Genomic DNA, 22,232 nt, shown 5'->3' with positions numbered 1-22,232 from the left:
ACATAATTCAAACATAATTTAAACATAATTAAAAATAATTTTTTCTCAGTAAGATCCATGAAGGGAGGGATGTACCAATGCATCCCCCGCACCTGGTACATAGAAGAGACCAAATATGTATTTGTCTGTATAGAAATATATAGAAACTACCCTACACAACACTATAGCAAACTGTCCTAAACAAAAAGCCTAGCGGAACTATTTTTTATAAAAAAGCATTTTATATCTTTATCTTCTTGTAGCATCATTGTAGACTACTATTAAAATGTAACACGTATGTGTAAGAACAGAACAAAGTAACATTTCTAAATACTGTAATATTTAGAAAATAATATCTCTTTTTAAGAGGGTTATGTCAAAGAAGCTTTCAGTCTAGATTTCGCAGATGTGAAGCTGATTCACTCCATATTCTATTAATAGAATAATAATTTAGATCAAGCCAAGATTTACAAGTATTAATCTTCAAACTAAACAATAATTAGATTTTACCTGGAGCCGTTATGACTTTTTAAATAAAATTTTCAATATCATTTCACTTGTGAAAGATCATATACATGTCATATCTTATACCATTTTGTTAAATGTCCAAAAATTTTTACATCCTCAACTAGTAGCTTGTATCAAAGAGTAACGTGAGTCAAAACTAACATGAAAACATAAACAAGAAAACATTCTTATGCGTTTTTTCCTCTTAACAATAACAAACTAACACATTTGTTTTGTTGTATGCCTAGCATCGTGCCAAGCAAGTACTGTCTACAAAGGCTTTCATTCAACCTTTCCAGGAACTCCGAGGCTTGTTCTTCCCTGTGTCCAAGATCACCCAGCTTGTACCTGGAGAAGCCTAGTTTTGAACTTGACCTGACTTCAGGACCCTCCCCATCGCTCCACGACCTATTGTTGACAATTCCAAACTGTCTCTGAGTTTCAGCTCTATGATCCCATATCCTATGTTTGCCTGAGGTATAAGGAAGAATAAATACTTTGAATGCAGTCAAGCAGATAAGGTCTCACATTAAAGGGATCTCAAGGTTTAAAACTAGCCACTAACTTTTACATGGAACAAAAAAGAGTATCTATAAAGCCATAAAGAACATGACTATCTGGTCTACTCCTGGTGCAGGAAGCTTCAACAGGCTACATCAAACTTTCCAGGTGCTTTCGATTTCTTTCTGTAAAATGGATGAAGGGTTTTTTAGATATCTGAGGAAAAAAGAACTGACTTTCTCTCAAAGATTCCAGATTAAATATCTTTACATGCAGCATAACTTTCCACTATCTACCTACCAGTAAAAGCAACTTAGAATTACTAAGATTCCTTCCCCAAATCTCTCAAGTCATCAGAATTATTTTGAGGGACCAGCCTTTATTTTCTAATTACTACCCCTCTTACTCACAACTCATACATTAGAAGGACTATTTCTTCCTCCCACCAGTATGAATGAATTTATTCAGGAGGCCATCCTAAATCAGAAATTGCTAGGATTGAGACCATACTCTATAGAAGTTTTCATGGATTTAACTTTCTTTGCCAGTAAACTTTATAGGAAACCACACGTCCCAACATGAGCTGATGTGCAAGGCATTATCTTTTCTTTTATTGGACTACCTGAATGTACTTTCTCTTAGACAGAACAGATAGTCACCCATTTAAAAAGGTTGTCCTGAGAGTGTTTTGTTTTGTTTTGTTGTTGTTGTTTTCTTCTCTTCAAATACGTTGACATTCTAATTTGGGCACAAAAGAATAAAGAAAGTCAAAGAAGACTTTAAAGCAAATTTTATTCAGAAATAGTTCAGGAAACAAATAGGATTTCATTTGGTATTCAATTAAGTCTTGCCTTGAAGGCTAGAGCTTCTTTATGAGAATTTGAAGTTTACAGGGATGGTTACGCCTATGCAATATTCAGGAAACAACTGAGTGAACATAAAATGCCTCGAGAGCAACTGGCACCAAGGGAATTTGGTACTTTAAAAATTTGTGGAAGCCCAAGTTTGCATGTGTAGGTCTGTATTCATACTTTACCTATCTCTTGTGTATACATTCACTAACATACAAATGGCATGAATCATGGAAGCAAACAGGTTTGGTGCTTGAATAAATTATCTAGTTTACTGAAGTAAGTCATCTAAAATGTTGCTTTGAGTTCTAGAAATTTAGGCAATTTTTGACTATTAGGATACAACGCATGGGTGAAATTTAAAAGAAGGAACTTTTGCGCTATATACATGAAATTACCAAGAAAATCAAATCCCAACAGAACAAAACTAGAAGTGGGAAAAAAAATTTCAAAAACTAGTTATTTAAGAAGGGGTGACCAAAGGTATAATGCTGGGAGAAGTAGGAGATTCAAGTGAGAAATTAATATGTAATGTAATTAAAATCTTACAAACTTCATAAAGTTTATAAACAAAATCTTATAGTTTTTCTGACTACTGGCTGAAGTTTATAAAAGTTATTTATGGAATTGGCCACAATATGTACTGAAGAGTTAATGTATGATAAACAGTTCTGATGTCAGACTGAGTTCAAAACTAGTTAATCTAGAGCGGGAGCTGTTACAATTGCACAAAAACACCCAGTAGTCCAGAGGTTTGATGGGAATCATGTAATAATATGGTTCACTGTGAAAGTCTGATAATAATGTGATATTTTGTTGGCAAACAGGTTCTCCATTGTTGTGTGGCAGTTGCAATCCCTAAGGGCAAATCCTTTACACTGAACGACAGTGGGACATGAATGCCATTTTCTTCTGATTTCTACATGGAATCTGGTCTTTGATAGTTCTTTCCACAGCTCCTATTAGATCCCTATTTGAAGAAATGACCCTAGTTAGATTAATGCAGTTAAAGCCATGGATTATGCAAGATGTTTAAAGGAATATAACTGCACTCACTCACGGTAACAGTAAAATGAGTTTATTTACAGAGCTGGCAAACAAGCTAGTAGCAGTCGTTTGTGGAAAGGAAAAGTTTATTCCCCCTATTCGTGAAACAGAGCCCTCAAACATTTTGCAAAACTTAACTAGGACCTATAAAATGAAAGTCTCCTGGAGATTATCTGTGAAGACAGACATTTTGGCAATAAGTTAAATCATGTCAAATGTCAAATTGAGTTATTTTTGTTTAAACTTCATTTCTTCCTATTTTTCTCCTGTTCCCTTCTCGTGTTCTCTTCCTCTATATACATTAAAATGTCCTAGTTTATATATTTTCTGTTTGAAAAATTAAAGGCTAAATTCACCGAAATAAGAAAGAAATCTGTTGGTTTTAAAGCCTATTTAAATAAAATGAACTAAAATATTTAACTTGACTGACACAGCCTTGTTAGGAGGTAATTAAATAAACAATTTACCTAGAATGAAAATATCCCCCCTGGCCCAGGGAAAGTATTTGGTTTAAAAAAATCAAATATCCCAGATTTATTTCATATAACCCCACCCCAAATGCAAGCAGTGAGGCTTTTAAATTATTCTGTTCACCACTGGATTTTTTTTTAAGCAACTGAGCCACTTTATAACTATAAATGTAATTCTACCATGAAAGTAAAAAATATCCCAGGGGTATAGAAAAATGTAAAAGTAGAAATCCTCTGCCCCATAGGAATACTTTAGAAAGTCACTGGATTGGAAATTTTATGAAGGTGAAGGCTAATATTTCATCAATGTTTCTCCAAGAGCCATCTGGGTGCCGGGGGTAGAACTGAGTTAATAAACATTGTTAAGTGAAGCAATGAAAAATGCACATTTACTCCTGCAACTAATAAAAGAGTTACAAAAACAAAACTCTTCTTTAAGGACTGTCCATTTTAAGCTATAGAATCAGATTACATGGTCAAGTGGCTTATACAAGAAAATGATCTTGTATAATACTAAAAACAAATCACTTTCTCAGTTACTAAGGATTAGGCCTTAATTTCTGAGCATTCCAAAAAATTTAAGTCTAGAAGTGTGGTAAAGCGAAAAGCAACTTAATAGTGGGAAAAGTGCATAATTCAGGCAGGAATGCTAACCCCGACTTTGGATGTCAGAGCTCAGCTCCATTTGCTAGGGCTCTAGGCCACACTTGGGTCTCTGATTCAGCATCCCAGCTAAAGAATCTATATGATGGGACAGCTGTGTTTGGCTTCAAAAGGCTGACAATAAATCTGGGGTGAGCTTGAAGCGGTGATGTGGTCCTCACCCCCAGCAGGTCTCTCAGATGGAGACACTACCGCATTGATAGAGGCAGAGAAAGTCAGCCATCTCAGCTGGGTGATTAACATGTGCTATGCACATCAGCATCTGTACAAGCCATTCATGACTTGATGGTCCTGAGATGAGTCACTCAGGCAAGGAGAAAATGTTGAGGAAAACTGAGAAGTGTCGATTCTAGAATAGGAGACTCATGAGGGAATGAGGAAAAGTGTTGAGACTGAAATTACTACTGAAGGTGGAAAACTCAGGGTGAAACCCACAGGAAACAGGCAAACATCCTCCCTGATCTACTACTTTACAATTCCTTGCCACAGAGAGTAAATTCTGTCTCCACAACTCACTCAGTAGGATCCCTAACAGAGTGCCATCTATGAGAAGAAAATTAAACACAAAAGCAGATTGGGATGTTTTCTTAGTGATGTAAAACACCTCCCTGTTCTCTCTGCAGGCAATAGACAGATGTGGAATGCTGCTGATGGGACAGGTACTGTGCTGGGCACACAGGCACAGAGATAAATAAACCCAGTCTACCCTGCAATCCATTCACGCTCCCAGAGGACAGGCAGGCATGACAGTAGTCAATTGTTGTGAAGAGTTGTGTTAGAGAAATGGACCCGGTCTCGTGAGGACACAGAGAAGGGCATTTTCATTCTGAGTGGGGAGGTTAGGAAGGCTTCCCGAAGAAACATCCATTGAGGGTGAATCTAAGCAACAGAGTTTGTACATGAAATGGTATTTAAACGATTACTGCAAATTGACAACAGTTTAAAATGCTCATACAGTCCTATAGACCAAACTGTGATCTAAACAATTAGCATAAATAATTTTTACCCTGAATTTATACTTCAAATAAAAGTTTTCTTGAGTATACATTAGTGAGACTGAATGAACTACACACAACTATGTCAACATGGGATAATCTCTCAAACATCAGTTTGCAAGGAAAAGAAAAAAACAACCAGCCCCAAAATAGTACAAACTTAACTCTTTCACAAAAAATTCAAAAGTAGAAAATAGTATTCTGTGATTTTTGAAATCAGGATAGTTGTTACATTTGGTGCTGGTGGTCAGTAGCTAAATGGGGCAGAAAGGTGGCTGCAGGGTTGCTGGTAGCATTATTTTTAATCTGAGTGGTGATTATAAGGGTAGCCATAGATAATTAGTATTACTATTGCTCTCTTTCTTTCTTTTTCTGGTTTGCTACAACCAAAAAGAGTTGTTATGGTTTATGATACACACACATGTTCTTCATAGGTGACAGATGACCAAAAACATGTCAGAAATTTCTAAGAAGTATACACACATATTTACATGGATGTACAATCCTGCTTTTGCTACAACTTCATTTGCACGCAAATTGAATGGCAGAGTTTAGATATCAAGAATCATGAGGGACTTCCCTGGTGGCTCAGTGGTTAAGAATCTGCCTGCCAATGCAGGGGACATGGGTTCAAGCCCTGGTCTGGGAAGATCCCACATACCGTGGTGCAACTAAGCCCATGCGCCACAACTACTGAGCCCACGTGCCACAACTACTGAAGCCCGCCACGCTGAGAGCCCGTGCTCCACAACAAGAGCAGCCACAGCAATCAGAAGCCCGAGCATCGCAAAGGAGAGTAGCCACTGGTCTCCGCAACTAGAGAAAGCCTGGGCACAGCAACGAACACCCAATGCAGCCAATAAATTTAAAAAAAAAAAAAAAGAATTATGAGATCTCCAGGGCCATTGAAATGGCAAGCAGCCACACTGCACTCCTCATATCTCTGTCAGCATCACCAATTGATGGCAGCACTTTTTCTGAGTCCCAGTGCGGCTCCCAGTACTTTATTCCACGTGGCTATTACTAATTGACTACAGATGAAAATGATTAGCCATCTAGCTTTTAAACAAGGAGGACTGTCTAATTCTTTTGTTATTTACTTGAGAAAGACCTTACAATTAAGGACAAATGTCACATGTATTTCTAGGTTAGTGTATAATTTCACCCCGTGTATGTAAAATGCTTTTCCCAATTATAATCACACCTTTATAAAGGCATGTTTGCTATCAGCACGTCTGCTGCTTTTTGGGTTTTACATTACCATGGAAACATCTACTAATTCACACACAATTAGATGCAATTTTAACAACAGGACTCAGATACACAATTGGGACTATTTTTTCCAAGCAGAGATTCAGGGAATCTAGTGACCCAATTTTTCCCCCAAGGTAGTTAACTCCACCCTCAATCAAATCTTTTAACCCCAATGTACAGTTGTTAATTATAACAAAGTAATGCATTTACACATTTTTATTGGTAATGACTCATAATAAAATAAGTACATACCAGAGACAATGGAATACTAATTAGCTGCTCTCACTACACCACTCGATTCACTACATTTCCAGCCTCTATGCTCTTGAGCTCATCCTGCAGCCATACGTACTCCGGGCCATAGGAACAGATCTTCTAAACAGATTCTCCTTTTTGCCTGTTGTCTTTCTAGAAACAGATGGGACAAGAGGGGGGCTTAAGCCCTTTTTTGCTATGCTAGGATGGCAGGGTAAACTAAACAGGAGTCCTACCCTGTCTAGGATCTGATAAGGAGGAGGAGACTCAGGCTTTGCAGATAACAATCTGTGAATTACACAACCCAGAATGCGGGTCAGGACAGAGGAACAGGGCATCTGGAGAGGCAGGGAAGGCCTGGCAGTGAGATACAGTGAGACTGAACCACCAGGTGGCCCCAAGAAGGAAGGGTGCACAGAGAAAGTCTTTACACAGGTGCATCTGCAGATAAAGTCCAGGCTCCCAGCCCTTCCTGTGAGATTAACTCCATCTGGCATTGCTGCCCTAGAGGATTCTGACCAATTTTTAAATAACTAAATCAGTGGCATTTTAGCTTCCAACTGATCACTTTTTATTCTGCCACCTACTCTATACAGTTTACCTCTTTGATCCACCTGAATAGAAGTAGATCTTCTTTGAGTCACAGTGTGAATGAGATTTATCCAGAACACCTAGCTTTGTGTAAATATTTGACCTGAGGTGTGCCCAAGAAGACTGCCTTATGGAAAAGAAGCTCTTACAGACTGAATCAGTTTCACACTTATAGTTCTTGGTTATTTAAGAAGTCCCACTAATATACAAACTTGAAAAATGCATAATACAAGCGAACATTTCCTGGTACTGACAAGGAATCAGCTACTGTGCTAAGGACTTTAAGTTAATTAACTCATTTGACATATTAACATATATCATTACTAAGTTTAATAATTTTAAAAAGCACGTGAATCCATGAAATTCTCTTATTTGCCATATAATCTTGGGTAAGTGAGCTTGCCTCACTAGCCTATAAAATGAGGAAGAATAATAATGGGTGCCTCACAGGATTTATGATGGAGTTTGATGGTGTAATTCTCGCTAAATGCACAACCTGGTATCTGTCACATAGAAGCACTCAGTAAGTAGCAATTACCATGATTTTTAGTTCTGTGACGATTATATTTGGGAGAACAGAGACGAGTAAAATTCAAATTTCAAGACATGAATCATAGCAGCTTAATTAGCTACGTGATTTCCCAAAAATGTAGTGATCAGAGTTCAGTTATCTGGGGAGGACTTTGGTCAAAGCACTGTCTTGAATTTCCTTTGGGAGATCACTGAGGCCTCAACCTCCACACCTCTCCATACACATTCCTCCAATCCGATTTTGTGAGAAGCTATAACAGAATTATCATGGTATTGGCTAACTTCACAGACACAAGTTGAAGAATTATTATACATTACAGTTCCATACAAATTATAAATAGAAACGCTTTCATGCATTTGCCTGACAGACTAAGTTTTAGCTCTCTATTTGACCTCAAACTTCATGTTTGAGCTTTTAAAAAATATTTCTCCAACAAAATCTGTTGTCACAAAAGCACTGACATTGTTTCTAACCATTTTTCTTGACCTGACTTGACTGGAAATGTTAAAGACCAGCAAACCTTTTCCACTTCCAAAATGGGGTCAGGGTGGGGAGAATTAGATTATAGGTTATTCTCTGTGGTTCCATTCATTTCCAATTTTTTATGGTTCTACTCACTGGTCAAATGCCAGAGAGGAAGAAAACAGTGCAATTTATAGTCTGACCAGGAAGAGAGGGTCAATAAATTGAATGCATCAGGAACTAGCTAGATCTCTAGAGAACAAAGCTGCGTCAAAGTCCATTTCTACTTCCCCACCCATCTCTACAGTCCATGGTGGAAGGCTTGTGTGCGAATCTCGCGAAAAGGCAGACAAATATAAAAGGTATTTGTTCCTGAACTGCACACGGTTAAAAGGAGAAACCGGAACAATCTAGGACAGGAAGGAAAGATATAAAGCAGCAGCCTGCTACCACTTTTTGGAATACCTGGAGGCAGAACCATGGGTGGCCAAAGCAGTGGAGATAGTGGGGAAAAGCAAATAAAACAAGAACAACAGCAACAACAGATGTGAGATTTAGAATTAGACCACATTTTCTTCAGCACCGTGATTTACAAGTTTTATCTCATATAGCTGTTATGAAGACAAAATGAGCTAAATCACGTTCAGCACCAAGTCCAATGTCTGACAAACAGTAGGTGCTCCATATTGTGTAGCCATCCTCATTACAATGGGTACTACTCTGACTACCACTGCAGACTTGGGAGCTGCTCCCCTAGCTAGCTGAAAATCTGGCTGCCCATCAGTTACGCACTGTTCCATGACAAAGCTGTATCAGAGGAAACACTACAGCAGGGGCTGTCAGCATGCCAGAATGCCACTGGTTAAAAGTCAACACATTTTGCAGGAATTTATCCTAATTAAAACAGTATCAGTCATATAAATCCCTTGACACAAAGAAGAAATTCTGTACCACATTGCAATGGGATAACATCATGGATGTCAGGAATTATTATTTTCTGTATTCCATATATACATGACTATTTCATACATATTCATTTTAGAAAGTTGAATTTCTCATCTTGAATGTATTTTAAACAGGATGGAGAACCAGGCACAATGGGAACACTCTTCTATGTGAGGCTTGAAAACAATTACATACTGAAACTATACTTTATGAAACATTTCTTTTAACAAGTCACACTGGTGCCGTCTCCTTTACAATTCAGAATGAATATCTTGCAATGTAAAAATGAAAAAAGACCATGAAGTCACTTACTTGCAGTTTTCGAACGTCATAAAGGAGAATCTACTTATCTACTGATTCACTACCCCTGATAACTAGGAAGAAATGGGCTAAAATTTAAGGAAAGGAGATTAGTATTAGATATAAACAAAATGTCTGAACTGTGCAGGTTGTAAAACATTAGAACCTTTCCAGTAATGAAGCTTTGGAAGCTGTAATCCCAGTTTGCATATATTCTACGCCTGGTTTCTCGTTTTCTAATTTCTTGTTCTCCCTCATGTAACAGAGAAATGGAAAGACTTGACGTTGACTTTCTTCATCCTCTGGCAGAAGTTCTTAGTGCTGAGATGAGAGGGAGGGAGAAACAAACAAACAAACAAACCCCATTGCTACATTCAAGTTTATTACTGGAGCTTTCGCCAGAAGGTGGCAGTGTGATTAAACAGGGCAGGGCACCAGATGGTGGGTGTCTCGTTCAAAATGGGCTTGAGTCCTTCCAGCCTCCTCTCTGACCTTCCCTCTTAATTCTCTAGCCACTTCTTCAGCTCTTTCCCACAATCTTTTGCTTATTGTTTCTCATTTTTAGTCTGAACAGCAGCTTAGCTTAGCTTCCCCAATTCACATCCTCACTCATCACCCAGGATGCTCCTAGGAGAGCCAACCCCCTAAGAAGGCTGAAGACAGATAATCAATACCTATCACTCATATTTCCCCTGTTATGCTAAGAGCTGCATCCACAGGTTCTGAAATTCTCCCTATTCTCCATTCTTCTGAAGCACTTCCTAGTTTAGGCCAAACTTGACCACAGAGCAAGGCATTTAGAGAGCTGAGACAATGACAGGCAAAGCCTCCCGTTAGTTATGTTTACGTGGTTACACTTAATAGCACCTTATCCAGGCTCACTGTCTTTGTGCCTCTGTGGTACTCAAGGCTTCCTGTAGCCCTGATCCCTGGAGAGACTTGGTGCTTTTGGCTAGAGCATCCTTTACTTCTACTATTCATTTTCTAATATATCTTCAACCTCTGTTTTATCTCTTGAGAAGGTGGATAATCTGGAAGAGCTCTTTTAAAAATCTATGTTGGCTTTTCATTAAGACTGTGCTTCTTTCTGACTATATTCTTCACCAACCTAGTTAACAGCCCCCAGGTCCTATTTGTGTTACCTTTATCCGGCTTTCACAATTCTCTACATTTCGTATTAGCAGAACATTTATACATATCTCTCAGGCACCTTTCCCTAAGGAAAATCTCCTTTAACCTTTAACCTCTTTGGCTTCATCTTAGAATCTACTTTTCGCAGTCTTGCTAGTAACAGTTGCATGGATCCATGACTAACCACTCCTACACCCATGATTACATTTCTGTCCATATTCATTCTGATTTAATAAAATTCACTACATGATTGGAATGACTGACAGAGGGACTAATAAGTGAGCTTTTAGGTAAAGACTTATGCTGAAAGGCAGGTTTTAGTGATGGGGCCAATACCATGGCCAATGGGGAAGGAAAGAGTGAGTGACAAGTCAGAGTACGTGTTGTTGCACACACAACCATCACCAGTTTTATCCAGGTGGAGTCTAAAGTGCGATGTGGCGAAGCAGAGTGTTGCAGAGGACAACGTAACCTATGACCTTTACTCACCAGTGGCATGATAGAAAAAGTGGTTTGAGAACCCCATTTTTAAATACCCAAACTAAAGAAACACCTTTCTTGTGAAGAATTCAGTACCAATTCAGCATTTCTTTATCAACTGCCATGCCGAATTCCTGAAGTCAGATATTTGTGTATTTAATAAGTGATGATATTTCCATTGAAAACAAGTTTAAAATAAATGTGTAAAAAATACAAAGATGCTAAATAAAATTAATGGATTTTAACCACTATAACACTTCTGTGATTTCCCAGAAATGAGAATTGTCCCCTAATGTTAAAGTCTTTCAAGTTTTTTAACTGTTATTTGAACTTCCCAGGAAGTTTACCTACCAGCAAGTTTATCCCAGTCCACAAGACATACAGAAAGCACAAATGACTCTCCAGTGGTAGGGTAGCACTACAGAAAGTAGAACTATAAAGCATCATAGTAGTTTACTAGCTAAGTGGTTTTCCAACAATAGTCCTTGGAACCCTAGATCTCTTTAAAGGTATTACAAGGGTAAGGATTGGGTTGGGGGTGAGGGGTAAAGGTGCTAACTCTGTGGCTGTCTTATTGTTATATGTATGTTTATATATATTTTACTTATATCGTACACATGTATCTTTTTAAAAAATGTATCTCTATATACCAAATATACACATACAATTTTACATGTTTTGTACATACTCCCTTGTTTATATTAGCATGTCATTTATAAAACGTATTCATTGAAAATACATATTTGGGCTTCCCTGGTGGTGCAGTGGTTAAGCATCTGCCTGTCAATGCAGGGGACACAGGTTCGAGCCCTGGTCCAGGAAGATGCCTCATGCCATGGAGCAACTAAGCCCGTGCGCCATAACTACTGAGCCTGTTCTCTAGAGCCCTTGAACCACAACTACTGAGCCCAAGCGCCGCAACTACTAAAGCCCCTCACACTTAGAGCCTGTGCTCTGCAACAAGAGAAGCCACCACAATAAGAAGCCCACACACTGCAATGAAGAGTAGCCCCCACTTCCTGCAACTACACAAAGTCTGTGCACAGCAACAAAGACTCAATGTAGCCAATACATTTTTTTAAAAGAAATAATTAAAAAAAAAATTACAAGAGCAAATAAATATTTTTAAAAAAGAAAAGAAAATACATATTTGAAATTCACTGATCTAGCACATCCCATTTATTTTACAATTGAGTAAACCTGGCTATACAGGCACTAGGTAGCTTCTCCAGGGACACAAAGCAAGTTAGATATATACAGAGTGGACAAATAGCTTTTTCAGAGAGTTTCATAACTTATGACTTTAAAGAGTAAACCTATCTGTGATCCACTCTGTGCTTCCCTGGCATTAAAACATTTTTTATGTTTTAAATAATATTCAAGGTATCTTAACCACTTCTCTTAAAAGATGTTTATCTCTAGGTCTATTATATACCAGATATGACACAAGCTAGGTAATAGGATCAAAAAAGTTTACTGCAGGTTCAAAACGCTGACCCAGTCTTGAAATTAGTTACTTCCCTAAGCCAAGTCACAGTGTATACTGAACAGGCAGTAAGTCTGCAAATTCCATTTGTTTCCCCATTTACAAAAGCTTGTAAGATAAAAGATGTAAAACGGAAGATTTTGTACCTTTTTCAAAGCTGACAAAACAGTATTAAACCTCACACAAAGTCTGAGATATACTACTTGTTTCTTACTTGAAACCTTACAGATCTTGCAGAGAACAAAGTAAAACTTAATATAATTGGACAGATGATCTATTTATTCAGAACTGAGAAGCACTGACTTTTGCTCCTTATTTCTCTATAATAGGAAACAGAGAACCTTATTTGCTACCAGGAGAAAATAATTACAAAAGTCTTTCAAATAGTCACTTTTCAATGCCCAACACCAGCCTTAAACTTCACAGGCTATCATACCTTTAAATTTAAAGACAACTTCCAATTTATTTCTTCAATTGCCCAATATCTAACCAAATATTTTAGTGCATTTAGATATGTTCACAAGATGGATAATTTTACAGTCATTAAAAATGATAGATAGACAGCAGAGGGAGGCAACATGCTGGGTAAAAAGAGCACTGCCTCTGAAGCAGACTGACCTGGGTTCGATCCCAGCCCTCCCTGGCAGTTAAAGGGCCATGTTCAAGTTATTTTATCTCTTAGGTTCATTTCTTCATTTGTAAAATACGGGTTAATAACTCCTTCCTTTCAATGTTGTTATAAGCACTAAACAAGATACTGTACGTAAAATTCTCTGCTGAGTTCTCCTTCACAAGAGGTACTGAATAAAATGAAAGCTAGCAGTATTATTATTGGAAAAGTACATGCTGGCATGTAAATGAAGAAGCAGAGCACAGAACTAGTATTTACAACAGTTCAAGATATGTAAGTTAAGTGAAAAATGAGAATAGTTGAGGATGGGATAGTGGGGGTATAAGTAATTTTCCCTCCAAAATATTACTATTGTAACATCTTTTTATTCTCATTTATTAAACTAGCAGTTTTAGTCTACTCAAATACATCTTACTATCACCACGAGGCCAAAATAAGAATTCTCAGCGGCCTGAACTTTTACAACCTTAGGAAGAAAAGTTAAGAGTAAAAAGCAATGATTTACTGATTTGAGAAGCAAAGTTATTCAGAAAATCACATGTGCTCAGTATTGAAATGCTTATTTGCCATATTTTGGACATTGAGCAAATTGTTGTTTACCAGATATACAGATATCTACACATATAAAGGTGTGCTAAAAGCTACCCAGTACATATCCTTTTTATATAATACTTTAAATATATATCTAAAGTATTATATAATAAGGAAACGTTAACTTCACAGTTATTTTATCTTAGTTTTGGAAATTAATAGAATTTTAACTATCAGTAAGACTAGTTTTTTAAGTAGATGAATTAAGAGGAAGGATATACAATGTCATTAGGAGTTTGCCATGAAAACCCCTTTTAAAATGTGAATATCTCATAGGGATTTAACCAGGGCTGTAAATAACAAGTTAGTGTGGACTGTTTTTTATGGTACTGGTTGGAGAGAAACAGGAAGAAGTAAAGGAAAAGTAATCTGAAGCATTGTGTTCTTGCAGAAGACAGTTAGCAAACTGTTTGGAGGCATCCAAGGAAAAAAATAGACAGTTTTAGAGAAAATGGGCCAATGAAGCAGAAAATAGATTTACATAAGCAGCATTAAGATGGTAAGGCAAAAGATGTTTCCCCCAAAACAAAGTATTCTCAAGCATAAAATGAAATAAAATCACCTGAAAAAGGAATATTTATTTGGTCTCTCTAGTGGGAAGTCAACTGTTAAAACGATGAAGTAGGTTCGGTTTTTGAAAAGGAATGGGGTAGGGGTGGGGGGTTGAGAAGTTAGAACAGGAAAGCTGGTGAGAGGACACTGTCCCACTGAGCTCTCCAGGGCATGTAGGTGCAGAGGTACAGGGAGAGGAAGGGCTGCTTTTTTTGGTAATCAAGCAAACATATACACACAGGTGTGTGTATGTATACGTATACACATACACATGTATATTTCCTCTATACACCTAATCTATAATCTATATAGATTCTACTATTTAAAAATAAAAATTTAAATAAATAAATGTGTATATAGAATTTGAATGATAAAAGGGATAATAAAACAGTTAAACTGTAACTACAGCAAGTACCACCTCAGGTCAAATGATGTACAGGCAGCAGTGATATACACAAACAGTTATATTATTAATAAGACAGATGTAAGATGAATAACTGGGGAGTTTCCGTAGTGTGCCATTAGGAATCATCAGCATAAAGAGAGACGTTTATTTCTTACGTAAACAGCATTCTGACCCAAACACTACGCGAACTACTTAAAACTAAATGGAACAATATACACATTCATAAATCAATATTTTTAAAAAATATACTTTGACTTGTGGCCATATTTACTTATGACAATACCTTATATAACTCAGAATAATAAAACAGAATACTTGTGATAAAAATAGACTATGACACTCTCAGAGGAGTAAAGGATGTCAATGTCACTAGAATCCTGAGATGAACTAATTGTTGCTGACTGACTGAACCCTGAATTCAGAAATGTCTCCCAGCATTTTAGGCAAAAATAAGGAATAGGTTGGTTAAATACTATTTACTCACATATAAGAGCCTGTTTTCACATAGACAGGATAGAACTCACAAGTGAATAAAATTCACGTACTTTACAAATACTGACTACCCATTTATATTTGAGATTTATATTACCTATGGTAACTAATAAAAGAATTTAAAGTATTTCCCAGTATTTATTATTTGGCATAAGAGAGCCACATAAATTTATTTGCATATGCAACCTTTTCTTTAAATAAACTCAAGGAGGAATTTATTGTATGTATTTGTTTATTAAAAAAATCACAATTGATATAAGAGATGAAATCTGTATCTATAGCTTACTAAAACTCACAGAAATACCACTGAAGGGACAATTCTTGATTCTAGTTCCCTATAAAACACTAGTACAATAACAGCAAATGATGACCCAATCACATAAATGCGGGCTGAATTCCTTATGCAAATAATGTGTTTATTTGTGTTTGCCTGCTCAAATAATTATACATAATACATTTTACCTGCCTGCTTCCATCCTATCCCCAACACCTGCCTTCAGTCATTGCTTTTAACTCTCCTGTCTGAAGAAGGATTATTTCCATTTCAGAAAGGTGAGCTTATTTATTTATTTATAATCAATCACTAAGATAAAAGAAAATTAACCTCGGAAACAACCATAAAAATATTTTTGTAAATGACTATTTTAGACACAAAAGTTACTTTATTGAGAAACTATTCCTTAAGGACCATATGCGTATGACCATATCAAACAATACTGAGGAAATAGTAGGCTTAAATATTAGAATAAACTGAAATTAACATACTTTTTGTTAGGACGAAAACACTAAAATCACCAAAAAAAGTAATTACCAGGGAACATTATATTAACAAAATAAAACATAGGCAATTCCTGAATGATAAGCAACTTGATATACAGTCATATAGTTAAATTCAAGTTGGTTCATATGATTAAAATATATAACATTATTTATTACTCTAACACGTGTGCTAAAAGCCAAGGTACTACTTTTAAAGACCACAGCAAAGACTGTCAACTACCAGCCTGCCTGCATCAGGTAAGAAGGATAAGAAAACACACAGCCAGATCAGACAGTGAAAAATGACAAGTTTTCACTTCCTACAGTCCCAACATTTGTGCAAGTTTCCTTCCTCTTCTAAAAATTGTCACCAGATGAATTGCTACGGTCCACGTGGAGTTAAAAAAAAAAAAGTGTGAGCACCCAAGTTTTTAGAGCAGACAGAATCTGGCACAAAATGAGAATGAAAGTGTCACCAACACTGTGTTATTTCTTACAAAGCCTAAACATCACAACTAACTCTTGAACCTTGTCAGTAATTACTAAATACTCCACTATTACATCAATCTTAAAAGGAAAGAAAGGGAGAAGCAGGACAGAAAAGCACGTTACCACACTCCCTCTGAAGTCCTCAGGGAACTTGTAGACCGGGATCTTGGCTTCATAATAATGCTCATTTTGGAGGGAAAAAAAAAGAATCTTCAAGTATTCTGATTAATGCATTTCAGCTGTGTTTCTACAAAGATGGCTTGCAATATATTCCATTTCCAAAGGAGGTTGTTTGAAGAAATCCAAATTTCCGGGAGTCCAACTCCTGCCCCCAGTCCAGAACACAGGGAGGCTTCTAAGACACAGGCGCTTTTTCCTCTTTCACACTGAATTTACTCCAGCACCAGGCTGTTCGGAAGGGACAGTTTGTTTTCTGTTTTGCATTGCCAAGGGAGGAACTGGATTTTGAATCCATTCTTCATCTGGTCACAAGGGCAACCAACACAGAGAAAGAGCCACTTGATCTCATCTTTCTCACAATTCCACAAGAAAAGGTTTAAAGGTTTCTGACACACTCAAAGTGCTCAGGTAGAGAGAAAAGAAACGTCACAGACCGCGAGGTGCAGTAACACCAGAGAGCTGTCAGGGAAGTTCCATTTCAGGGCGACCACAGGAAAACACCCTTCTCGGGGAGAGCCAAGAAGTCAGGGAGGGAGCAAAGCTCTCCACACTTGAGTTGGGCTCACTGCTGTACCTGTGAACGTAATTTCCGTTGGGTCCCCTGCTTAGAATCTGACTCCAAGCCTTTGTGAATGAGAACTATCATTCAGTCTCACCAGGCAGAAACTATTCCTCAAGGGCTGGATGACGTCTGTAGGAAGGCAGTTCAAAACATCGTAGGGAAGTGAGAGAGGAAAAAAAAAAAAAAGAGCCGGCGCCCAGCCAGCCTTGTCAATTGCTGAAACTTATAAAGCTTCGCTGCAGATCAGCTCCAGAGACCTGGAGTGTAAACCAGCCAAGCACACAGAAGATATCTGAAAACTTATAAAACCATTTCCTTCTCTGGGAAATGAGGTGTCTGTGTTATTCAGGGTAAGATTCCCTGAGCACCTTCATAAGGAATACACTTCTTTACCATTGACTTGTTTATTCTCCCTCAAAAAAAAAAAAAATCATTTTTTCAAAGTCTGGCACTGAAAACTACAATTTCTAGTCAAAAGCAAAGTTGAGAGGGCTTGGGGAACTCAGCAGCTGTTCATTTTGAGCACATTTAATGCAATGTCATGCTTTGGGGTGGGTTGTAGAGGCACAAACTGCCTCTTAAAAATCTAACAGAACACAGCAGGCATTGTTGCATCAGGTCACGCTGCAATGTTTAAGCTGAAAAGTCTAATGTATTGTTGCTAGACAAGTGGCTACACGTACTGAGGCTGTTCCCTTGCACAATGTTTTCTAAACCTTATTTCTTTCTGAAAATCATATGCAAATTTCATTGATTTATATATACCAAGACTCTGGGTTTGCAAATTCCTAATAGCTCTTGAGTAAGCTCAACATCTCTGATTATGAAGACCAATCCCTGCCCCACTTCCCTACGTCTGAAATAAAAACTTTTCTATTATAGTAGACATAATCTAAACCGATACATTTTGAAAACAAACTTATGGTTACCAAAGGGGAAACGTGGGTGGAGGGAGGGATAAATTAGGAGCTTGAGATTAACATATACACACTACTGTATATAAAATGTATAGCCAACAAGAACCTAGTATATAGCGCAGGGAACTCTACTCAGTATTCTCTAATAACTTGTATGGGAAAAGAATCTGAAAAAGAATGAATATATGTATATTGCTCTACACCTGAAACTAACATAACACTGTAAATCAACTATACTCCAATAAAATTTTTTTAAAAACCACAAAAAACAAACAAAACAGTCCAAATTGCTCCTAAGAGAAAAGGATTTGACCTCCCTCTCCATCCCTCTAAACATTTGCACCAAGGATATATATTTGTCTGGGTGTACCAACTTCAGTTATTTTGGATGTGAATTATCAAGTGAAAAATACTTTAAGCATTCTGAGTTCTTAAATGACATTAGCTAGTACGTTGGTTCTCTACTCTGACGTGAGCTTGATATTTATTTAGCATTTGCAGGCAGGATGTTGTAGCGCAACTGTGACCCACCCAAAGGACTTGGAAAATTAATAGTAAGGCATCCCGCCAGACCTCTTCTGCTTAGTACAATAAATCCTTCAGTTCGTCCGTCCCCTGGTCACACTTCAAGGTGCATTTATGAGTTAGTCTTCTCTGAGTGACCCTCAGGCCTCTTCAGGTAAATGCCAATAAATCACTTGCCATATAATTATCTCCTGAAGCTTTCCAGGTTTCCTATGACTGTTCAGGGACATTCAATGGATTCTTGGCTCTGTCCCATGTTTAACACGTTGCTGGCACTTTACGGCAGGTTAACCAACCACATACTTTTAGAAATTCAAAAGAAAGCTGGGGGAACTACTCATTTTTTGGAGGGAGGGGCTTACAAAAAAGAGGCTTATCCTCTTTTGGAATTTTAATGTGGGGAAAAAAGAAAAAACCCAGACTAAGTAAAAGTAACCAACTACTATTACTTATTTGAAGCACTGTTCTCTATCATGTAAGGTCTAGCAAAATCTTCTCGTTGCCATTTCAGAAAGAAAATGACACTGATCAAACATGTAATGTCTGAATGTTGTGTGTTAAGCTCCCCTGAAATAGTCAGTCCTGGTTCCACCACCCCCCAGCAGGCTCTCTGTCCCAGTGAGACTACTTGGCTTACTGGCACTCCCTTCCCTGTTACAAACATGTCTTTAACTTCTTCAGGTTAGTACTCTCCTGTGTGCTGCTCAATGTTACACATATTCTAAGAATCTATTTCTGAAAATCCTAGCCCACTTGGGTATCCCCTAAACACTGTATAACAGTCCTATAATGACCAATATATATAATCCCTGTTCCCAAAGAAAACAAGTTTAAGTAGTGCGGAATCAGGTAACATATGACACTAACCAGAAGACTCAAAGCTTCTTGGATCCCTACATCAAGGCTGCCGTTACAGAAAAAGACAGATGCACAATAGTACCAAGCCATGGAGATTGAAATTTTTAATTTTGCTCCTACCCCTAATATTTAAGGTCATGACAAAATAATAATAATTTTAAAAACCCTGATAGTTCTTGTTCAATACTACAATGTTTTCTCCATCCTAAGGCAATTTTTTTCACAGGGAAATTTCATAAATAACGTTTTATAAGTTGAATGTCACATAATTTTCCTCTGAAAAGCTTCTCAGAATGGAGGCATATGGCACTACACCCTCCCCCCAAACATTCCTGTTAGTACACAACTATATGATGATGTGTACGATGGCTAATGAGGATGTCTGAATCTGGGGAGAGGGGACTTTAGGAACCACGTAGCCCTTGCCTGGAGGGCTTTGCAGAACATGAATTTGATCTAGAAGCTGCTATGATTTCAAGCATTTCCCTGACATACTAAATTGTGTAGTGTTGTATGGACCTCTGTCTGACTATTGTCACCACAACATTTCAAAGGACTGTACCAGAGATGTTTACGTTCATCGGGGTCATCCAACCACATATATTTGGTTGAATCAAACCACTGTGTAGTATGATGTTTCCTAAACTTCAGGCATCTGGACACAACCAAGTTCGGCCATGTTGGCATCTATACCATTTATGCCATTACTTGATACTTTTCTTCATTGATTCATTTTTTTAACTCAAATAACATGAATTTAAAAGATAACTTTAGATTTATTCAATAAATGGGTTTGATATGCTGATTACATTTTCTCCCCAAAAAGAAGTATTAATAGGAAAAGAAAAAACCTATCACCTAAAGTCTCTCCCAGACAAATGGCGGTCACAAGGCAATCTGGGCAACACTTTTGTGGAAAAGCATCAGTTGCATGCAAGTAGATTGGGTGCACCCTAAAACACGACCCTTCTCTTATTCAATGGTGAGCATGACTTGTGGCACTAGGATATTTATCAGAAGTCAAGAATTAGACATAAAACAGTAACTGAAACCAACTGAATGAACTGTTAAGGAATGAGTTTACTGTACAATCCAAGCTTTTGTTCAGAATCATTACTTTGAAATACTCTGCCCACTTACAAATCTTCTGTCCTCTGTGTAAACTCTTATTTTCAGGTTACAACAGATCTGTCATGAGCAGATTTTTGAGAACCATGCTATGATCTAACAAAATACGCAGGCCTGTCAAATGTGCTTAAATTCAGGACTGCGTATATGTCAAGTAAATTTTTAGGACAAATGACCATGGAGCTGCAGATTTTTTTTTTAAATTAGTTTCCTGGCATTCTACATTGTACTCTAATAAAAGCAAGACACTTTGAACTCTTGCAGCATTTACTCCTTATTGAAGAATAATGTGGTAGTTCCTTTATCTGAAGGGGAATTTGGAGCAGATTTGGAGTGGTTTCTCTTATCTTCCTACACTCACTAAGTATACATTTGGATTCAAGAAATTTTCTATAATCATAAACCTCTTTGGAGCTAAATTCCTTAACTCCTGAGGAAAAGCTCAAAGTATTATATTTTGAAGGCTTCTGACCTTCAGGTTTCCTACCTCTTTTGTAAAATGTCAGGTTAGAACAATAATTATCATGATTTTGATATAATCCTACTTGTTTAATTTTGCCTTTGTTGCCTGTGCTTTTGATGTCATATCTAAAAAATCATTGCCAAGACTAATGTCAAGGAGTTTTTCCCCCTCTTCTTCTAGGAATTTTACAGTTTCAGGTCTTCTATTTAAGTCTTTAATCCATTTTGAGTTCATTTTGTAAATGGTGTAAGATAAAGGTCCAGTTTCATTCTTTTGCATGTGGTTATCCAGTTTTCCCAACACCATTTATTGAAGAGATTATCCTTTCTCCAGTGTATGTTCTTGGCTCCTTTACTGAAAATTAATTGACCAAAAATGCATGGGTTTATTTCTGGGCTCCTATTCTGTTCCACTGATCTATGGGTCTGTTTTTATGTCAGTACCATACTGTTTTGATTACTATAGCTTGGCAATATAGTCTGAAATCAGGAAATGTGATGCCTCCAGCTTTGTCCTTCTCTTTCAAAATTGTCTTCGCTATTAATGGTCTTTTGTGATTCCATATGAATTGTAGAACTGTCTTTTTTATTTACGTGAAAAATGTCAATGGACTTTTGATAGGTATTGCACTGAATCTTTACATCAAGCTAAAATGCTTCTGCAGAGCAAAGGAAATCATCAACAAAATTCTTTTGGGTTCTGCACCCAATTGTAACGTGTGTGAGGGGGTCTTTCCTATACCAACAAGCAATTCTCTGACACCAGCAGGGTGTCAACTCAATACTGACACCATCCACCTGGAGATAATATTAGATTCCACAGGTTAAGGGCTCAGTCCCACAGGACTGCCTCTTGCCTTCTAAAGATGTCAGCTGCAAGCCCAAGTTGTTACTTGTGCTTCTGAAAAACTGGCTATAAATCAGAGGTTCCCATGACCCCCTCCTTGGATTTGATTAATTTGCTAGAGCTGCTAACAAGAATTTAGGAAACTCATTTACTCACTAGATTACTGGTTTATTATAAAAGGATATAACTCAGGAACAGCCAGATGGAGAAGATGCACGGGGCATGGTACGGGGAAAGGAAACAAAGCTTTCACACTAACTCCTAGCACACCACTCACCCTCATCTCCCCATATTCACCAATCCTCAAGCTCTCTGAACCCCATTCTTTCCACTTTTTATGGAGGCTTCTTTGTTAGAGGCAAGACTAACTAAATCACTGGCCTT

The 22,232-nt window shown here is 37.5% G+C and overlaps 1 protein-coding gene across 5 annotated transcripts in view; it reads right to left on the bottom strand.

Moving 5' to 3' along the window:
- The window catches only part of PDE4D (phosphodiesterase 4D), a 688,956-nt gene that overhangs the window by 246,343 nt on the left and 420,381 nt on the right, over positions 1-22,232 (bottom strand). Inside the window, exon 1 of one of the 5 annotated variants that reach the window (XM_057743110.1) lies at positions 16,493-17,119. The exons of the other annotated variants lie outside the window; for them this stretch is intronic. Coding sequence (XP_057599093.1) covers positions 16,493-16,557 — 65 coding nt within the window. The 5' untranslated portion in view covers positions 16,558-17,119. Of the gene's footprint in view, positions 1-16,492; positions 17,120-22,232 lie in introns of those variants that run through there. 5 annotated transcript variants of the gene reach the window in all.

The sequence above is a fragment of the Hippopotamus amphibius genome, chromosome 1 (assembly GCF_030028045.1).
Source record: "Hippopotamus amphibius kiboko isolate mHipAmp2 chromosome 1, mHipAmp2.hap2, whole genome shotgun sequence".
NCBI classification, from domain to species: domain Eukaryota; kingdom Metazoa; phylum Chordata; class Mammalia; order Artiodactyla; family Hippopotamidae; genus Hippopotamus; species Hippopotamus amphibius.
This window is presented reverse-complemented; position numbering and strand designations above follow the sequence as displayed.